This window comes from Cricetulus griseus, chromosome 2 (genome assembly GCF_003668045.3).
Source record: "Cricetulus griseus strain 17A/GY chromosome 2, alternate assembly CriGri-PICRH-1.0, whole genome shotgun sequence".
Classification (NCBI taxonomy): Eukaryota; Metazoa; Chordata; class Mammalia; order Rodentia; family Cricetidae; genus Cricetulus; species Cricetulus griseus.
Genome location: NC_048595.1, coordinates 370,260,570 through 370,282,866, shown reverse-complemented (window position 1 = coordinate 370,282,866; position 22,297 = coordinate 370,260,570). Strand labels below are relative to the sequence as shown.

At 46.6% G+C, this 22,297-nt stretch overlaps 1 protein-coding gene across 3 annotated transcripts in view; it reads left to right on the top strand.

The window, feature by feature from the left end:
- Positions 1-15,601, top strand: part of Trappc9 (trafficking protein particle complex 9) — a 473,194-nt gene extending 457,593 nt beyond the window's left edge. For all 3 annotated transcript variants that reach the window (XM_027403774.2, XM_027403775.2, XM_027403773.2), the window contains 2 exons: positions 14,348-14,571; positions 15,038-15,601. In XM_027403774.2, coding sequence (XP_027259575.1) covers positions 14,348-14,571; positions 15,038-15,205 — 392 coding nt within the window. In that variant the 3' untranslated portion in view covers positions 15,206-15,601. The remainder of the gene's footprint in view (positions 1-14,347; positions 14,572-15,037) is intronic.
- Positions 15,602-22,297: the final 6,696 nt, after the last annotated feature.

The window sequence follows — 22,297 nt, the reverse complement described above, 5'->3', positions numbered from 1 at the left end:
CAAAGCAAATGAATAATGACTGTCTAGTTCTTAATACCCAGCTACCAAATTTCTAGTTTCATTTGCTGTTCTGAGAGCCCTGAGCCAAGGAAAGCTCATGCAGGGATCTCAAGTCACCATTAGACCTCCTCCAATAAAGTCAAGGAAAGCCTGGGATCCCCCTGCCCATCCATCTCTCTTGTGGCTTGGCCTTGTGGTCCACCTAGCTCTCTCCCCCCCTTCCCTCCTCTCTGTCATGTATAATTCTGTGTATCTGAACCAGAGATCATTCTACACACTCTATCCCGTGACTTTGTTGTGCCTCCTGGACCCAAAATGGGCATTAGGACATTCTCAGGCAGCATCCCATGGTCCCTCCTGGCAACCTTCACCTGCCTTGTCACCAAGCATTGCTGTGAGAGAACCCTATTTGCTTTTCTGTGACTTTCAGACATTGTTGCCTGGGTGTTCTCTACATTTGCTTCTGCATGGTGTTCTGGGTGTGGGCCAGGAGCTGAGTCAGTTCCCCCAGTGTTATCTGTGCTCACCCATGGGAAACTGCTCCTTTCCTAAGCTGTGAATTCCATCAGGGATAAAGTATTAAGGAGAGTAGAAATAAGATGTCTCAGAGGTGGGAGTGGCCACAGCTGCTGTCACCACATAGCTTTGTCTAAGGACCTGAATGTCATCGTGACCTCTGAAGTCTACCCACAAAGAAGGACTTGCTTCATCACCTCCCTCAATACTTTTTTCTACCTGCTCTGTAGGTCTCTGATTCTCATTGCCTGCAGCCTGATACATTACCTGCTTTTAGGAAGAGGGGTGATGCTGGAGAGATCTGGTTTTGGGCCAAGACATGGTTTAGTGACTTCAGCCCCTGGAGTCATAAGGCTGTTCTGCAGAAACATGTGGAGATATACCCAGGCCCCCCTGTGGCTCTGGAGACTCTGGATGTCTCCAGGCAAGGGGTATTAGGCAATATGGTACGAATGACCATGGGAGACTCCTATGACCAGACACCTGGGGACCTATGAAATAGTGTAGACAGTATCCCGAATGTGGGGCTCATGAAGCAGCCATCAAGGAGGTGGAGTAATGAGATCTGGGGTGTCAGCTCAATAACAACCTGACTCAGGCTGCCCTGCAAACCTCCCTCTTAGATCTTGAGAGCCAGAGCTACAGTGATGTCCCCATGCTCTCACATTCCTAGTGCTATGTCTTGTCCTAGGCAGAGATGGGCAGAGAGGTTGCTCTGAAACACACACACACACACACACACACACACACACACACACACACACACACACACACACACCCTTGGCTTCTTCTGAGGCAAGGAGTGGTGGGTATACCTAGTTCCCAGCTGGGTGGGCACCAACAGCTGTTCACTGAGCTTTGAGCTTCTATTTCCTGTTCTGTGAAGTGCACAGTGCTAAGCCTATGAAGGAGGAAGACAGCTTCTCCTATAGTGCCAATCCCCAGTGCTCTGCTGTGGCCTCTTCTTTTCTGTCATGGCTTCTCATGACCATGTGCCAACCTATCTTTGATGTACTCACCTAGCACACATGCATATAGGTAGCACTCACTGTTACACACACACACACACACACACACACACACACACACACACACACACACACAAACACACACATACATACATACACACACTCACACACTTGTATGTGCCATTTGGCTTGATAAACGATACCTTTCCATTCAGATCCCAAGTGACTTTATAAGCAGGCTATAAATAGCCTAGGAGATTGGCAGGACGAATCGATCACTATTAGCCACACACCCTTCCCTCCCTCTGGGCCAGGCTACAGAATAATTAAGTTTCCACTAAAGGGCTGTCACCATTAGCTGAGTCATCTTCCTGCTCACCCAGTCTTGGCAGCTGTCCCGATCCCTGCCAGGAGGAGAATCTCCCTGCCTGTAGGATGCTTCAGAGACTTAGCAATAGAGCTATAGGCCGCGGCTGAGAGGCATGGGGCCTGGGCCTGGGTATCTGCAGGCACACGGGCAGCAGTCTGCTAGCATGGGAACTTGCTTCGAGCATGCTGAAAATGGTTCCCTAAATGTCCAGAGGGCTGTGGACCTGTCAAGGTTCCCACAGCAGTCCGAGTGCCCATCGCTCTACCTGCTACCTAGAGATACTTTTCCAATATGTGCCAGGTTAATGCAATTTATATATTTATTTTTTTAAAACAATACTTACACTAACAAAATATCATTATGAAAGTATCTCATCCTCTTCTTAAAATATAGTGAATACTTTAAATATTTGTCCTTACTCCCTCCCCCAAAGGTGTGGACAGTATCCTTTTCTTTTACTTTGAGCCTTTGGGTATTTAGCACATTATTTAATTGTAACTTTAGCTTTATTTTTATTTTTGAAATTGATGCATGCAAATACATTATAGAATATAATACCTGCTCAGGCAACTGCGCAGACCTCTAGTCTCTCTTGGTACTGGAGACCAAACATCATGGTCAGGGTGTCTTCACATGGCTGTCTGTATGTGTCTGCATCTTGTTTACCTACTCTCATAAGGACAGCAGGTCACATAGGACCTGCCTGCCCAGAGCCTCATGCTGCTGTAATGACAGCTTTCTTTCTTAAAAAAATCTACCCCCTCCTCTGTGTGTGTGTGGCGGGGGCGGGATTAACTGTGCACTCATGTCCCCAATGCATGTGATGAGTTCAGGGGACAACCTAGGGGGTCTGTCCATACCTTCTACTTTGTTTGGGACAGGGTCTCTTGTTTTCTGCAATGCACATCAGGCTATCTGGCTTCCAAGATTTCTCCTGTCTCCATCTCCCATCTCCTCTTTGGAGTGCTAGGATTACAAATGTACCCACCACAGCATCAGGATTTATGTGAGCTCTGGGAATTAGAACTTGGTCCTCATGTTTGTGGCAAGTGCTTTCCCTGCTGGGCCCTGTAAAGACATTTTGGAAGGCCTCACACCAGGTCATGCTTCTTTTCAGATACTCAGGGTTAAAGCTTCGACAGATAAATCCAGAAGACATGGCCCCACCCACCTGTAAATATTATTGAGTATTTCCTATAAATAGCACATATTAGAGGTGAGTTGATCCTTGCTGACAAATTAACCTATGCTTACTGTAGAAAAAAATCATAGTAAAGTGAAGAAGGAGTGGACTCTTCTGCAATCCTCACTGTCCAAGGTGGTGCTATTAAGGAGTAGGTATGTAGCTATAGGCTCTCTTCTGGACAGGTATTTTAAGGCAAATACTATCTGTCACCTGCTCTAACTCACTGTGTGTCATCATGTCCCTGCATGCTGAGGGTATATCTAAGGTAGGGTCTGTAATGGCTATGTAGTATTCTGCTGTGCTAATATTCCATCATTTATTCAGCCCACTTTCCGTGTTATAACTGGAATCAGTTCACAACACTAACTTTCCAGGAATGAAATCACCAAGTCCAAGGCCATGTGTACTCTCTAAAGCCATTTGCTGTGCTCCTTGTTTCAAGACCAGCCTCCATGAGCCTTCCAACCCTTAGTCTCCAAGCAGCCATATGTGAAAATCCATGCCCCCTTGACCCCTTGCCAGCAACAGCTTTTATTTCCCTTAAAACTCTGTGCCAGTCTCCTCTGCCATAAAGGATGGCTCTGAGACCTTTCTGTGTGTTCTTTGATTCCTGGACAGGCTTGGCATTTTGCCCCATGCTTACTGGTTGCTCTTGTTTCTTCTTTGTCGACGTGCCCACCAGTCATGTTTATCATTTCCCTAGTCCCCAGCCAGAAAGGCCACATTCCATAGCTCCAACCCTCCTTTCCACCACTGTGCTATGGCTCATCTCTCTTCTTTCTGGAATCTTCTGCCCCTCCCTAGCCTGCCCAAGTTCTCCACTAGTCCCTTTTATGCAGAGTTGCAGCATTTCAGTTCTTCCCTTACACGGTGACCAACCTGGGATTTTTTTTCTTTCATTTCCTCCATCTATGCTACTGGTATCTTGAGCCACAGGAATTGGATGGGTTACCCAAAGCATTGTCAGACAAAGGAAAGCAAGCCAAACACTCTACTGCATTGTTGGGTGACTTTGTGTTAGCCATTGCACGTCTGAGAATGACTCGTAGGTTCCTTCCACTTGTGACTGGGACTGGGTTCAGGGATGCCTAGATAGCCAGAAAAATCTTTGTTCTTTCCCAAGCCACTCTTCCCTCCCCTATGCCCTTGTTCCACATCCCTGGTCTCCTCATTGCTGACAGCAACTGGAGGGAGTCTGTGTATCCTTCCACTCAAGCTCAGAACTTCCAGCTCACTCAGATAATAACAATGCCCAGTTTGAGTTACTGCTGCTTTATAACCAATGGCTTAGCTTATGGTTTATTTGGGAAGGAAGAAAGGGGGTGTTTAGAAGCCTGTTCTGTATCTAGTGCTTATCAGGGCCATATCCAGGTCCTAGGAAAGATCATTCTCTCTCCTAGTCAGTGGCAGAATGGGGAGATTTTGGCCAGTCCCATGCCTGAGATGCATACTCTCCTTTCAAGAATGTGGGAGATATCAACCCTGCCTAATACCTGCTGCATGTGTAGGTATTGCTCCATCATTGGAGCTCGGAGATATAGGAGAAAAGAAGAGGCCAGAGGTCCCTCCACAGGGTCCCAGATCTCTCACCTGCTTGGCCATCCCTTTCCTGAGCACTTGTGCTTTGCTGGGGCAGAAGGTGACTATGGAGATGATTAAATTATTGAAAAGAACAGACTGTTTTCCAGAACTCTCATTTGCATAGCAGCCATAACATGCAGGTGACAAGCTGTTCTTGGGTCTCAAAGCAAAGCTCTCTCAGGCTCCTCTGCTGCCTTAGATGTACCTCTGGGTTACCTTTCAGGCAGGTCTCAGGCAGCCCAAAAGTGGGGTCTCCTTCCCTCCACTGGTCAGCCCATCAGCCACTGCCTGGGTAGCAGAGTGCCTTGGCCACATTTTCAGGGAATGGATGTGTCTGTGTCCCGAGGCTGCCATGACAAATGTCATCAGTTCATTGGCTTATACACAGAAGTGAACTGGAGGCCACAAGTTCAAGACCAAGGTGAATGTTTGCTTGGGGCTTCAAAAGAAAATCTGCTTAGGCCTTTAACTAGCTTCAGCTGGAGAAGCAGGTGGAACCCAGAGTCTTTGGTTGTCTGGAAAGACTGTTCACTTGGTGCTACAAGGATAAGAAGCAACATCATGCCACCAAGGGTCAGGGTACCCAGCCAGACTTGTCCATAGAGGGAGTGTGAGCTAGGATCAAACGATCACTGAATCTGTATGACAGTCTGGGCACAGTATTCTAGGAGTAACAGCACATGAAAAGGCACTGAGGTTGGAATAAGCCCAGTGTGTTGAGACTCATGTTGCCATTGGGTTATAGGAGGAGCCAAGAACAAAGTGGGGGTCTATGGAGGCTGCAAAGGATTTGGTCTCATTTTACACAAACTGGAGGTCTGTAAACAGAACCAAGACATACTACACTGTGGGAAAGAAGGCAGCAACTTAGATGGCAGGGAAGTAAAGGATGGTGCAGTGCACAGAGACCACCTCTCAGCTCTCCTGAGACAGCAGGGGTGAATAGGGAGAAGCCTAGAGGAGCCCCTCTGTCAGTGGGCCCTCTTTTATAAAATAATATTTTTATTTATTCTTTGAGAATTCCATACACTATATTCTGATCACACTCTTTTCCTTCAATCAATTCCTCCCAGATCCTCCCCTACCTCTCTACCCACCCAACTTCATGTTTCTTTCTTCTCTTCAAAAAAGATGAAGTCACATTGGTGCTGGCCAACCACTTGTGAGCGTGGGGGCCTGTTCTGGAGTGTGGCTGACATACCCAGGGTCACTCCATTGAAGAGAGCTGATGTTTCCCTCTCCCAACAGCTCTCATTTATAAAAAGCTTCTTGGCTAGGAGTGGGACTTTATATCTACTTCCCTGCCTCCATCTGGGATTTTGTCTAGCTTGCGTGGTGTCATGGTCTCTGGGTTCATATGTCCATCTGCCCTGATGTGTCTAGAAAGCACTTTCCTTGAAGTCATTTGCTATTTTTGGCTCTTACAGTGTTTCTGCCCCCTCTTCCATACAGATAACTGAGCTTTGAGGGGAGGGGTTTAAAATAGACATCCCAGTTGGGGCTAAGCATTCCAAAATTGCTTATTTCCTTTATATTGGCAAGTTATGATTTTCTGTGTTTATTGTCACTTACTGCGAAGAGAAGCTTCTATGATGAGTGTTGAAAAATGCACTGATCTGTGGGTATAGCAACAAGTTATTAGGAGTTCTTTTATTGCTATATTCTTTTAGCAGAATAATAGTAATGGTTCTCTCCTATATCCCATGATCTATCTAGTCTCAAGGTCTTGGCCTCATTAACAGTATCAGGTATAGGCTCCATCTCAAACAACAAGCCTTAAATCAGATTTTTAAAAGTGGTTGATTATTCCTATAATATTTGTGCCATCATTGCATAGATGGACTTATCATGCAGACAAATTGTTATTCTGTCACTCAGATGAGATTATTATATTTATTTTTCAGTAGTGTGTATAGCACCTTCAAGCATTGTAATTGTTGGCCGGTAGGGGTTAGGCTTCCAGTCAAGTACCTACTAGATTTCTCCATGTTCTGTGACTCAACTTTGTGGTATCTTCAATGATAGGGTCTTGATGTCAAGTTGTAGAAGGTAACAAATAGCATTGGCAATAGCCTATAATTTTTTGGGGGGGTTCTATAGCACCCCACTGGCTAACAACTTAAAAAGATGTTACCTATTGTGATATTGTTTTTTTTTAATTTGGTAGTATATGCCTATATTATATGGTTCCTCTTGATAGGGAGAGTAGTGGATAGGTAGAGGTGGTCTAGTTAGGTATGTTCCTTCCATGGCATGCCAGGTAGGTGTCTCAATGGGGTCTGTGTGGAGAGCTGAGTCTCCACTGTGAACAGCTAGGTTTCACTGTGGAAAACTATGACTCATGTGGAGAACTGAGCTTTTGTGTGGACATCTATGGTTCTGTGTGGATAGCTAGGGCTCTGTTAAAAGAGCTGCATCCATGAATGAAGGTCCTAGAAAGAACTGCTGGTACTTCTTCAGGTCTCATAGGCAAGGGCTAAGGAACTAAGCATGGAAATGGCAGTGTTGTTTTGTCCATGGGCTTGTGGGGTTCCAGGAGTGGGTGGAAGGATGCAAAGCTTGGACTGACTGAGAATGATGGATAGAAGAGTGAAGCTAGACTTCCCAGAATAGGCAAAAGTTCTTAGGTGCTGTTTCAGGGACCTTTAGCCTTCTCATCCTTGCTACGAGAACCCAGTGAACATGAAGCAGGGTATTTTTAATCTACTGTCCAACATATGAGGGTCAGTTTGTAGGAGCAACACTGTGTAACATTGGGAATAGCCTCAAGGACCAGACTATGAAAATAGTGAGATAAACCCTACACACACACACACACACACACACACACACACACACACACACACACACACACACACAGAGCCTCACACAAATAATCCGTTAATTCCCATTTCTCTAAAGACATGTCCACCTTTCTCTGTGGTGTTTGATCTGGCTGTAGGTGACAAGTCCAGTGTAACATGGTCCCTGCAGCTATTCCTAATTCTGAGTCCTAAGTACTTGTCACCTTCCAAATGCAGAAAGTCAAAAAAGAGTTGGCCCTGAGGCCCAGTCTTGATAACAACATACTGGGGATGCAGACCCCATCAGATCTTCATAGAAACTTTCAGTCCTGATGAAGATTCCTGACTCACCAAAGAACAGATAGTTAACTGGTAGATGGCAGGCTTAATGAGGCAAGCAAGTAAAAGTACCACCAGGTCCCTTGGGAATCATGGAGAAACTTAGGTTTAAGGAAGGCTTGTGGTAGTGACATTTGGGAATCCATAGCTAAGAGGATAAAAGAGTTCTGCAGGTTCTGGAACCTTTCCATTCCAAGAGAAGTAAAAGACAAACTGTGCCAAAATGAGGAAACACAGACAATGCTATTGGATGGATGGAGGATGGATGGATAAATGGCTAAATGCTGATCAATGGATAATGGGTAGATGTATGAATGATGGAAAAATAGATAGGTAGATGGATGATGACTAAGTTATAAATAGATAGGTGATAGAAGATGGAATAATGGATGATGTGTGAATGGATGATGGCAGGGATAGTGGAAGGTGGCTATATAGATGGTGGGTTGATGGACTGGTAATGGGTAGGTGGAAAGTGGATGATGGATGGATACTGGCTAGCTGGATAGATGATAGATGGGGGCAGTGAAAGGATGGAAGGATAGTTGATGGGTAGAAGAATGGATGGTGGCCAGATGTTGTCATACATCCCCACATCTCAATGGAAGGCTAAGACAAGAAGATCTCAAGTTCAAGACTAGCTGGTCTATATATCAGGGGTGCATGAGGGGATAGATGGGTAGTGGTTCACTTGGTGACCTGTAGTCTAGTGTTCTTTGAATTTTTGGAGGGAGGAAAGATACTATCCAAACTTTTGTTCTGTTGTTGCAGAGAAAATAGGTAGGCAAAAAGAAATTGTATGGGTCTCCTAAGTTGGAATACAACAAGGTAAGGTCCCCAGTCTGGCTTCTCACAGCTCTAAGCAGTATTAGAAGTGAGTGGGAACTGCAGAGAAGTGAGTCTTGGAGCTGCTCACAATTCATATGGCTTCTGAAAAGTCAGATTTGCTTAAAAGTCAAGGTTAAGTTCAATCCTATTTTCTGAAGGCTTGGCCTCTGGGCATCTAGCTTCCAGACCCTTGGGAAGAGGCATTTTCTTCAGGGCTGGCCCCTGAGCCTGCTGTGGTGGAGCAATGCTCTGAACTTTCCAGACTAATGCCTGACAGAACTGGGCCAGAGGTTTCAGACACAAGCCAGGTCAGTGGACTGCATTAACCACTGTGACCTTTCTCCTGGGCTGGGCTGGGCTCATTTTAAATGGCATATTGATCTGTTGGAACCAGGAGCAGCCTAACTGTTACCCTGGATTACCCCATGCCCTGGGTTTGTGTATGTGGAGATACTGTCTTGATCTTTCAAATTATACTTTTGTGAGAAGACATAGGCATGTGGACTTTTTTTGTTAGAGCTGCTTGATATGGGCACAACGGGCTGGGACAGAGCCAGGATGTGAGATGTGAGACAGGTTTGGCCTGAGGGTTGGAGAAATATATATATGGTGGGATGAAGTCAGGTGGATATAGGGGGCTGGAATAGTGATCAGGATCTATATCCTGACCCAAGCCTGGAGGTTAGAAAAATGCCTTACCTGATTATGCTAGGGCATTGTGTTTATATTCTGGGCTATATTTAGAAGAGTGCGTGCAGGGGAAACTCTAGGATATTGTCCAGGTTAGGTCCTGGTGCAAGATGTGTAGAACCAGCCCAGACTGGGTGTAACTGGGTGGAGTAAGATGAGGAGGAGTCCAAGTTGCTTTCCTACTAGTGGGAGTGTAAGTTGGGCTCTGTACCATAAAGAAGGATATAGGAAGTCCCATGCTTCTATTTTCAGAGGATGGAGTGAGGAAGGCGAGCTTGGTTGGTGGAGTGCTTCCCTGACATGTGCAAAGCCCTGGATCTGATACCCAGTACCAGCTAGTCAAGGCATGGTAGTACTTGCCTATAATCCCAGTATTAGGATCAGAAGTTGAAGGTCATCTACTGCTAGATAGCAAGTTCAAGGCCGGTCTGGGATACATTAGGCCCTATCTCAAGGATTGTGCAGGGAAAGGGCCTTTGGCTTCTGGGGATGTAGAAGAACATTCTGGCACATGCCTCTGTTGTAGACACCTACATAGCAAAGTTCTGTCCTACATGTTTAGTGTGGCCTCTCATGGATATTGGCAGTATTGTTGGAGGCAGTGAATCCAATGACCACAGTCCCCAATCAGTATGGAGGAGGTTGTGAGTGGCCAGAGGCTTTGGGTTAAGGAGCCCTGACCATGGGAGCTCAGCCTTCATTCTCTGGAGTCCATAAGCCAGGATGAGGCCAGAGAGCCTCCAAAAGGATTGCACGCACACACAGCCCTCTTCTTGAATTCCAATTTGCCTTAATCTTAATTTAATTCTCTTTAATCTTTAATGAAAAGTTATAAAAGTAAATTATTTCCCCAGGAGAGGCAGTGGCTCCTCAGGAGCTGTTCTTGACTTGAGGGTAATTATACATGTGGGTCTTGAGCAGCCTCCATGCCAAAAGTGGCATTCTGGTTTATGAACTAATTAGCTACCTCACTAATTGTTAAAAATACATGCCATTTGGTGGATGGTGTGTGTGGCACCAGCTCCACAGAGCACAGGCCCTGGCAGAGACTCAGGGGCATAAAGCCACCGTCTGGTCTCAGTCAGGTCACTGCAAGCTTATTCTTCAGGAATTTGCACCCAACCACCTGGATTCTTCTGTCCTTCTTACCACCCCTTTACCTCTGAGCCTACCTGGTACTTCAGCACTCTGACAGAGGCCACTGTCTCAGTAGCAAGGAGCCCCAGAGTGCAGATGTAGGAATGCGGTATGTGACATCACTTTCTCAAGGATCGGAAGCACAGCCTCTGAGTCAAAGCCTTGTTCTGCCTAAATGTGCAGGCTAGTGGAATTGGCAAGTGGGCAGGCCTAGAGGAGTGGATGTCCATGAATGTGCATGGGGCGAGTCTGTGTACGTGAGGACTATGGGGCAGGTGTGGGGTTATGGGAACTAAATTACAGTTACTGGCACCAATGTGTCTGGTTGTGAGCATAGCAGCTACTTGACTAGTGTATTTGGATGGCTAGGCATCTAGCAACCAGCTCCATTGGCTTTGGAGAAAATGGGGCTGTTTGTCCTGGATGATCAGAAATGAGAAGATTTTATGCTGAATTTCCCCCTGCTTCCCTCAGAGGACAGCTGATTGGTGTTGAGGCATGGAACACCTCGGTGAGCTCTAATATCACCCCTGGGGCTTGCTTATTTCTTTTCCCATCTTTTACCTCATCTATGGATTGATGCTGCTCCTTGACCCCTTCTGAAGCCCAGTGCCTCCCAGATCAACCCTGGATGTCCAGTTTAGGTCCACCTCCTCATCTGGAATAGGCTTGGAGGCTGGAGCACCAACCCCTCCGCTGTCCCTGCCTTGTTCCTGAAGACATGCTCTCTATCCTAAAGGCAAATTTTGCTTCTGAACTATATTTAGCAGTCCTCTGTTTTCCAGGGATGGATGCAAAAGAGGGGAGGTGTGTATGAGGCAGGGCTGATGGCCTCCCTAGATCCGTAGCCATGGATGAAAAGTAGCCCTTCTGGTCCTGGCTGTGGGGGCTCTGTACTAATGGGGGATGAACTCTAGGCAGGGGTGGCCAGTTGGACAGAGAACCACAGGTCATTCTCAGCCACCATGCAGTCCTGGGTCTGCAGGTGTTTGAGCCCCTGGGGGAACAGGTAAGTTGATGTGTCCTGAGGAGCCCCCACATACTTCCATCCTGCCCTTTCCTGGCCCTTTTCCCGTCCACTGAGTGATTCAGGAGATTGGTGAGTTGGACCTGGATTTATGGACATGGACCTGTTGGAACCTGTTACTTGACACCATCCTAGATAGGAAGACACTTCACTCTCTGGGCCATGGTTAACCTAGCCTCTGGAGTCTGTGGTTCAGAGCCACTGATAGGGACGACCTGGATAGATGCAGCCATTTTGTCTTGTGGCTCCTGAGTGATCCAATTGTTCTACTATGCCCAGGGGTATGGCCCCTTTGCCCACCCAGTCCATGCAGACCAGATGGGAAAGACAGCTATAAACTTAGAGGACCATGAGGATCTAGAGTTCTCAGGACTGGGTCCAGATGACCTTGCTGTGTGACCCTTTGACTCCTGTGCCCAACTTGCCTCTTACTCCTCTCAAGTAGTCTTTGATTTGCCTGGCCCATGCTACTTTCCATCTTCCTTAGAAGACATGGGGACTTGGGGACACATAAGACATATAGAATGCCTGGCAGCCTACGAATAATTAGGCCACAGGGCTGCATATGACTAGCCACCTTCCTGTCTCCTGCGGCCTTCAAGATGGACCCCACTAACCCATGGTCCTCTTACTGTCTTCTGTGTATAGAACTGGTTTCTGCAGAACCAGCACCATGCATTGGTGTGAGTGTAGCAGCAGCTGCAGGTGCTGCTCTGGGCCAGCTGCTATCAGAGATGAAAAGCTACAGGACTGACTGGGCAGGAGGGGACAGTCATCCATGGTCCAGCTAATGTTTTCAGAAGAGAGACACATCAACCCCAGGACAGTTACACTCCTGATTCTCTGGGGTTTATTGTTCACCACACCCCCCACGGACAGACTTATTTTCTGGGTAGGACCACAGTGGGAACAAGTTCTCTACTGGAAAGGCATTTCTAGGTTGTGTTTCCAGTCATGTTACTGTTGGGGTTGGGGAGTTAAGAGGTCAGAAATGGCAGGATGTGTCTGGAAATAATGGGGCCAGGGTTTGAGCTGAGTGCTCAGCCCTATTCATTCTCCATGGATTTACTGACCAGATGACCACCAGGAGAGATCAGTTGAGGTAGGTATGGCATAAAGGGTAGAGCACACTGGCTCTGGGCCACAGGGGACTGGGGAGCCTCCTGTCTTCTGGGTGTGGATGTGCTAGGGCCCTGGAAGGAGGCTGCTAGCTACAACTGGGGAGAGCCTCTTCTTCTTCTCCCCAGAAAGCAGAGAAGCTCCTGCCAGCTGTCAGGACAGGAAGGAGGCTGGATATGTTGAGGGTTTCTAGTGACACGATTGGGTGGAGGTGAGGCCGAAATCCCAGCTGGTCTGCCTTGGGCTGTGCCGAGCCAGGGCTAGAAATGGTTTGCAGGCAGGCAGGGAGGGCTGGAAGATGAGCCACAGCCCTATTCTGGCCGCCCTGACAGCCCACATAGTCCTTGCAGAGAGAGAGAAAAAAAAGCAAGAGTTGTAATGAGCCACCAGCCACCCTTCGCTGGTTTGCTTATAATCATTTCTCCCTTAACGGAACCAGCCATCACCACCACCTGCTCTCCCCACTTTGTTCAAACAGCTCCAACTTCACCTGATTGGGCTTACTGCTCAGGGAATAGTTGTGAGGGCCCAGCCCATGTGGAGCTGAGAAAGGGGTGAGGACTGTTGGATATCTTTCTGCATGAGGCCCCATGCTACATGGAGAAACTGAGGCTGCAGACAGAAGTCACTGAGCTTGCCCTGCAGACTTACCAGGTGCTATGATCAAAGCTGGGATGGGGCTACCACAGAGTCCTTCCAGAAGGCTATCTCTGGATCCTGCATACACAGCTCTCAACGCGGTTGCTCACAGTGTTGTGCAGCAGGACCTTGGTGTGTTCTCTTCATAGCCATTAGTGTCTGCATCTGATCTACTGCACAAAAGAGAGAACTGGGGCTCAGCAAGAGAGTGACAAGCCTCATAGGCAGGAACAGGCACACTCAGGTCCCTTGGATCCTCACTGTGGGCTCAAGAGAGCTAAACAGTTAGTAGAAAGAGCAGCCCATGCTTGCATTGCCTGCAGTATTTCAGGGTGCTTATGTGGACTAAAGACAGACTAGTGGCCAGGGACCCAGGATCACCATAAAGCCTATCCTGGTCAGACTCAGGCCACAAGTCTTGTGTATTCAAAAATGGAAGATGTAGCTAAACCAGACTCTTAGAGACAAATAATACCCTGGAGGTTGTTGATTAGAGAAGTGTCCCTTCCCACTTCCCCAGGCCTGTGATGAACCCTCTTGAGTACTCCATCAGTGGAGTCTCAATATGGTCCCATTCTTGGCTGACCTCGATTTTTCCTTGGTGGATTATAGTTTCCCTCCATTGGGGTTTGTTTACTTCTGTGCTCCTCATCACTATGCCTGGCTGAATGAGGCTACTGAGGGGTTTCTATAGCTCTGGCTTACCTGCAGATGGAGGATGGGTGCAGTTCCAGAGAGTAGCAATAAAAGGCAGGGGTGAGATGCGTCTGCACCTGGGAAAGGTTGAGAGAATGTGGCGTTCTCAGAGTGTGTCATCCTCCCCATACTCTCCTCCTTCAGGGACTCTGTACAGGTCATTCTCCCAAGACCCTCTGTGTGATGAGACCTGACTGTGACCTCCAGTACTGTGGGTATCAAAAGATGTGTGTGGCAGGGCCACATCCATGGTCCTGCCCCTTCAGTTTCTAAGTTCTTCACCAGCAGAGGAAAAAGTGGCTGTGGCTAGAATGTCCAAGGGGAACACCACAGATCTGGGGGTGCCTATCTCTGCCAAAATATTTCAGGAAAATAGGGTCCAGTTGCTCCCATGTGTTCCCCAGTGCTCTGACACAAAGAAGTCAGGTGACAGACTGGTTACATCTGATAATCTTCCGTCTCTTGCAGATGTGCTGGTGGATGGGCAGCCATGTGACTGTGAGGTGGCAGCTGCCTGCCAGGTTGGTGACCCTGTGCACTTAGAGGTGCGGCTGACGAATCGGAGTCCCTACAGCGTGGGGCCCTTTGCCCTCACTGTGGTCCCCTTCCAGGACCACAAGAATGGTGTGCACAACTATGATCTGCATGATGTCATCTCCTTTGTGGGTTCCAGCACCTTCTACCTTGACACGGTGAGTGTGAACTGGGGCACAGTCTCCATGTCCAACCCACTGTGACAACCTATAGAGTCCTGCAACCAGGGATCACTCAGAGGTGGTGCTCCTAGCAGTATGTACCCACAGTTCCTCCCTGCAGTGGTCACTACGCATCCAGCCTCAGAGGAATCAGTGAGCCCTAGAACTTGGTTCAGACTCTTGTCATTAATTGCCATGGACATTATTTGCTATACTTCCTCTCTCACTAAACCCAAAACAGTTCAGGGAAAGAAATCGTGGTAGTTCCTTCCAAAGATGGATTTCTCCGGGACATGCAGCCCCTCATCCAAAGAAGCACAGCCAGAAAGCTTTGGATGAGGGTAGAGCAGTGTGTCCCACCCTGTCACATTATTCTGAAGTCAGGCAGGTTTGAGGCTCTCCCAGTAGCTTTGGGGTTTGAACTACAGATCCAGTATGACACCTCTTCCTTTTCCTGCTCCAGGTGCAGCCATCAGGCCAGTCGACCTGCCTTGGGGCCCTCCTCTTCCTCTACACAGGTGACTTCTTCCTCCACATCCGCTTCCACGAGGACTGCAAGAGCAAGGAGCTGCCACCGTCCTGGTTTTGTTTACCCAGCGTGCACGTGCGGGCTCTGGAGGCACAGGCCTGAACCCCTCAGCCCCAAAGGCTGTGCCCTCTTTGCACCATACCCAGCTTTCTTCCTTCCTCCCAGAAGTCACCCTGTTTGCTGCCTGCTCTGTTTCTGGCCTATTATGCTGAGCGACCTCACACCTAGTACCAGCCTGGGTGGCCCTGCTCTATGGCCAGTACTGTGAAGGGTCCTTTCTAGTGTGTCATCTCCCTGTGGCCTTAAGAAGAAATGCTGAGCCATCCCTAAAATCTCCTTTGGTCTGGCTCACCCCTACGAATGCCACTGACAACCCAAGCAAGGGAGGGGACAGTGTGGGTGACCAAGGTGAGTGGGTTTCAGGATGTTTCCTGCCCCATGTATTCTGTATATCTATGTTGCCATGTTCTCCAATAAAGGCCTGCCTTGCTTACTTCACATCATGTCGTTTTCAGGCTGTGGGCTAGTGGGAAACAGGGATAGTGAAGTCACCAAACCTACCCAGCCACACCCTGCCAGGTAAGGCATCTGACTCATGGGTCCCATGGTTGGCAGGATATGTTGCATCTGTTTCTGATATATCCAGGGATTCCAGGTCACCCCCTCAACACTTAAGGCTCCAGGGGCCCTACTTGCTTCCCCTTCAGAGCAGGTTCTCATGCCTCCTATGGCTCTGTTAGCTTCTTGTCACCCAGTGTTGCCCAGTCTTGATTTCATGTAGAAAATCTGCTGAAATTCTAGGAGTGGAGGGCTGTGGCGGCCCTGCTGCTAGGCCGTTCTCAACTCAGCCTAGCCTTACAAACCCCACTTTCTGCCTGCAGTCTAGAGCAAGTGGATACCTGCTGTGGTCCTATGGAGAAGTCCTTGTTTTCTCAGAGACTCCTGAGTCCAAGCCTTCACCTTGCCACATGAACAAACACCAAGGCAGGCACTGGGATACACAGTTTATCTGGGAAATGAGGGGGTATTCTTGGATGTGGGAGGTTAGGATGCAGTCATAGCAGGGAATAGCTGGGCTGGGTTGCTACCATGGTGGACAGCTAGGGTTGAACTCTTCTAGGAAAACCCAATACTGTCCACCCAAGGAGCAAATGAGAGACAGAAGATATGCATGGGCAAACTCCCAAGTTACCCGGAGCTGTCCTGGTGAAGGTGCCCATGGGCCCATCTGGACAAGTGATATCCCTTAGTTCTCAGGGAATAACCAGGCCTCAGGGTTATTCCCAATGATCTGGATCTCTAGCTCTCAGCTCTGTACCCAAAGAATGTGTTAGTCTCTAGACTTCCTACCCACAGCCTCCTAATATCTACTAGGGAGAAAGGGAATATTACAATATGCTGGGCCAGAGGCATCTAGTACCCCACTAGTCACAGCCCCACTCCCCCAGTCTCAAGTACATTCAGGGGAAATGACTCCAGAAGGCTTGCTATTTCTGGCCAAGTGGTGACCCAGGAGAAGTCTCTTTGCCCTCCTTTCCATGAGTTCAAAGCAGGAACAGCCCCAGCAGCTTCTGAGATAGCCCTACTTGTTAATACTATTATAACCTTGAAATACACTGTTAAGCTAAGCAGCCTGCTAGGTCAGGGGTACAGCCAACTCCACTCACATCAACAGCTCCTCACGACTTGTGGTGTTCTGTCCATGAAAATATGCCTGCATAAACATGTTTGAAAGATGGAAGGGTACACACCTACCTTAGAGTGTCATCATGCCAAATTACAAGTGAAGCAATGCTTGGTGTCAGTATGAGGGCAGAGGCCATGAGGAATTGCAGTGACATTATGCTTTCTTCTGAAAAGTACATGATGCTGATGAATGCAATACAGACAGACACAGTAGCCACTGCAGGCCAGAGAAGGCTTCTGTGGATGTAGCTCAGCTTGATTCTTAGTAGAAGCATGTTAGAGATTGGTCCCAGTAATTCCAAATACACATTCTCAGAAGGTCTACTGAATGTCAACAGAGAGGCAACCTAAAGGGCAAGGCATCCCTCTTGGAGAAGATACAGAAATAACCCATGTACCTTGCAAAACCACCCATGGAACTGACTGTGCTGCCCAGGTTTCTGCCCTGTCCTGGCAGAGGAGGTGATTAGAGTCAAGACAAGAAGGCCAGGGTGCTGAGGATATTTGGAGTCTTCTTGTGAGCAGACAGGGAGCCAGAGAACTGCTTTAGGATAGGTACCCCTTGTTAGGATGTGTTCCCCTTATTTGTTAGGATGGGTGCCCCTTGTTAGAACACATGCAGCTAAGTCTTCTAGTAGGTGGGAACTGGTACAGGACTGGAAACTTGGAGTTGGAACTGAAGGTGTTATTTAACAAAGTCATCCCACAGAGAGCAGGAAATATCAAACCATGAAGGACAAAGTGTAGGTGTAGAAATTATGGATTCACCAGACCCATATAAATGCTAAGTGGAGTTTTATTAGGGAAAGAACTTACATAGAATATAGTAAGTGACTGTCACAGGGTTCCTGCTCCAAGGATGCAGATTCTGACTCCCTGATGCTCTCTGCAACCTCAGGAATCTCCACCCCCATCTCAGTTCCTTTCCCTTTAACCGATCACGTCTGCACCTGTAACTAAGCCCAAAAGGTATGGCCACTGTTACAGGTTCACAGGAAAATATATCACTACAGGAATCTTGAAATTTGCAGGCAAATGGATGGAACTAGAAGAAACCATCCTGAGTGAGGTAACCCAGTCACAAAAATATAAACATGGTATGTACTCACTCACATATGATTTTTAGACATAGAGCAAAGGATTACCAGTCTACAATCCACACTGCCAGAGGAGCTAGGAAACAAGGAAGACCCCAAGAGAAGATTACATAGTCCCTCAAAGAAGGGGAGGGGGACAAGAACCCCTGAACAAAGAAAGTGGGAGCACGGGGCAGGGGTGGAGAGGAAAGAGGTGGGAAGGGAAGAAGGGGAGTGGGGGAGAACAAAAGGACTGAGATGGGGGAGGAACAGAGGAAGGCAAGATAGGAGATGCCTTGATAGAGGGAGACAGTACAGGTATGGAGAGAGGTCTTGCACAGGAGATATGTTAGGGGATCCACAGGGATGACCCCAACTAAGAATCCAGGCAGGATACAAGATTAACTAAAAAAATTCAGTGACCCTACTATATACAGACGGTAAATGGGCTGAGGATGAAATCAGAGAAACATCACCCTTTACAATAGCCAAAAACAACATAAAATACCTTGGGGTAACACTAACCAAACAAGTGAAAGACCTGTATTACAAGAACTTTGAATGTTTAAAGAAAGAAATTAAAGAAGATATCAGAAAAAGGAAAGTTTTCCCATGCTCTTGGATAGGTAGGATCAACACTGTAAAAATGGCAATCTTGCCAAAAGCAATCTGCAGATTCAATGCAATCCCCTTCAAATCACAGTACAATTCTTCACAGACATTGAAAGGACAATACTCAACTTTATATGGGAAAACAAAAGACCAAGGATAGCCAAAACAAGCCTGTACAATAAAGGAACTTCTGGAGGCTTCACCATCCCGGACTTCAAGCTCTATTATAGAGCTATAATCCTGAAAACAGCTTGGTATTGGCACAGGTGAACCAATGGAATTGGACTGAAAGCCCTGATATTAACTCACACATCTAAAAACACCTGATTTTTGACAAAGAAGGTAAAATTATGCAAAAGAAAAAGGAAAGAATCTTCAACAAATGGTGCTGGCGTAACCGGATGCTGGAGTGTAGAAGACTGCAGATAGATCCATATCTATCACCAGGCACAAAACTTAAGTCCAAATAGATCAAAGACCTCAACATGAATCCAGCCACACTGAACCTCTTAGAAGAGAAAGTGGGAAGTACCATTGAATGAATTGGTACAGGAGACTGCTTCCTGAACATAACACTGGTAGCACAGACACTGAGATTGACAATTGATAAATGGGACCTCCTGAAACTGAGAAGCTTCTGTAAGGCATAGGACTTAGTCAACATGACAAAACGACGGCCCACACAATGGGAAAAAATATTCACCAACCCTACATCTGACAGAGGGCTAATCTCCAAAATATAAAAAGAATTCAAGAAGCTAGTCTCCAAAACACCAAATAATCCAATTAAAAAGTGGGGTACAGAACTAAGTAGAGAATTCTCAATAGAGGAATCTAAAATGGCTGAAAAGCACTTAAGTGCTCAGCATTCTTAGCCATCAGGGAAATGCAAATCAAAACAACTCACTCATGTCAGAATGGCTAAAATAAAAAATGCCAATGACAGTTTATGCTGGAGAGGATGTAGAGAAAAGGGAACACTCCTCTACTCCTAGTGGGTGTGCAAACTTGTACAGTCACTTTGGAAATTAGTATGTTGATTCCTGAGGAAAATGGGAATCAGTCTATCTCAAGACTCAGCAATTGCACTCTTAGGCATATACCCAAAGGATGCACATTCATACAACAAGGACATCTGTTCAACTATGTTCATAGCAGCATTATTTGTAATAGCCAGAACCTGGGAGCAACCTAGATGCCCCTCAACTAAAGAATGGATAAGGAAAAATGTGGCACATTTACACAACGGATTACTACTCGGAAAACAAAACACAGTAGAATCTTGAAATTAGCTTGCAAGTGGATGGAACTAGAAGAAACCATTCTGAATGAGGTAACTCAGTCACAAAAAGACAAACATGGTATGTACTTACTCATATATGGATATTAGATATAGAGCAAATGATTACCAGCCAACAATCCACACCACCAGAGAAGCTAAGAAGCAAGGAGGACCCTAAGAGAGACATGCATGGTTCCCTGGAGAATGGGAAATGGACAAGATCTCTGGAGCAAATTGGGAGCATGGGGGAGGGTAGAGGGAGCTCTGAGAATGAAAAGGAGAGAAGAGGAGGGGAGAGGAGGACATGGGGGAGCAGGAAGGCTGAGTCAGGGGAATAATCGAGGAGAGCAAGATAAGAGATAGCTTAATAGAGGGAGCCATTATAGGTTTAAAGAGAAATCTGGCACTAGGGAAATGTCCAGAGATGTACAAGGATGACCCCAACTAAGAATCTAAGCAATAGTGGAGATGCTACCTTAAATGTTCTTCCCCTATAATGAGACTGATGACTATCTTAAATGCCATCCTAGAGCCTTCATCCAGTAGCTGATGGAAGCATAAGCAGACAATCACAGCTAAACTCTGAGCCAATCTCCTGGAATTGGAGAGGGAAAAATGATAAGCAAAGCAGTCAAATCCAGGCTGGAGAAGCCCACAGAAACAGCTGACCTGAACAAGGGGGAGCTCATGGACCCCAGACTGATAGCTGGGAATCCAGTATTGGACCTACACAGACCCCCTGAATGTGGGTGTCAGTTGGAGGACTGGGCAGTCTATGGGGCCTCTGGTAGTGGATCATTATTTATCCCTAGTGTATGAAGTACCCACATAGAGGGTACTTTCTCAGCCTAGACACATGGGAGAGGACCTAGACTCTGCTCCAAATGATGTGACAGACTTTGAAGATTCCTCCATTGAAGACCTCAACCTCCCTGGGCAGGAGAAAGGGGATGGGATGAGGGTTGGTAGGGGGCAGAGGAAGAGGGGAGGGAGAGGGAACTGGGATTGACATGTAAAATAAGATTGTTTCTAATTTAAATTTTAAAAAGAGAGGAGAAAAAACAAAGAATGTTGAGTTCTGCCTTGGCCTTCTGTGATGATGGACTGTAACTTGTAAGCCTATTAAACACTTTACTTCCCCCCCCAAAAAAAAAGAGAGAGAAGGGCTTAGGGACTTAGTGGTAGAATATTCACTAGTGTGTACAAAATCCTGGTTTCTAACCTCAGTATCACATGATGAAATATAAATAAGAAATAAATAGAAATGATAGAATATAAATCATAATCACAATGGCATAAATAATCCCAATACTTACATAAATATACTATGATATATCAGGCGCTATTCTAAGATCTTATATAATTAGTATGTTCTATATGACACATAAAATCTATACAACAATTCATATGTATGCATATATATGGTTAAAATATGATCACCAGCAAATATATATACATATGAAATACTAGGATAATCCTGCAAAATCTAGGGTATGATGCCTACACTAGAGAACAAAAGATAAGACCACAGAAGATGGGAACGTAAGATGTGCCAGAAACCTAATAAAAGAACTTTAGGACATTGATTTTTACTTTTCTCCTTCAGGGCCATGCAGAGTACCTGCAGTGTTACTGAATGCTTGTCAGTGGGGCGAAGCTTCTACTTGGGCACCAGCTCTCTCTCTCTCCATGTTCAATGGCATTAGTAAGCTGTGTCTTCAGCAATAGGGTCTCACCACCATGCTATAGAGAATAACCAATAGCCGTGCAATAGCCTGTGATGTTTAGGGGGACTCATGGGACCCTTTTGTCCAATGACTCAACAAGATGTAACCCATTCCTGGCACTGGAGGGTTTACTTGGTGGCATAGGCTGTCTAATTGGGGCATTGTCTCCACTATGATATGGTGGCTTCATTTAAGTTCCTTTGATATGTGTATATATATTGTGGGAAGCTTCTACAGTAGTTTCCATGGGGCTTTTCAAAAAGGCTTTTAGTATTGTTTATCTCTACATTTCCTCCACTACCCTACCCTCTCACCCCACCTTTAATCCTAATCTTCTTTCCTCTTTATTTCTTCCTAACACTAGATTCTATTTCTCCTTCCTCAGGAAATCATCCCCCACCCCCACCCACAAGGCTCTTACCAGGCACCAGTAGCCTGTTCACAGAATATGCTGGTGCAATAATGGTGTAAATATGAGAATAACCAGCCACTTTTTAATTAGATTTAAGGCCCTCCCCGTGAAATAGGAATATCTCCTGATACTGATAAAATGGCAAAGAATCTGACACTGGATAACTCAGGGGCTTAGGGGGAAACCTACTACTGTTACTCTGCTAAAGGAACATAGCAATAAAATGAGGCCTGATGGCATCCTGCACTACACACGGGCCGGCTTCTCACCCAGACCCCATCAGAAAAGCTTCTGGCAGTAGATGGGAACTAGCATAGCGACTCACAAATGGAAGATATGCAGAGAGTGAGAGACTTTGGAGCACCTCACTGTAAATGGGATGTCTTCATCCAGCCTCTT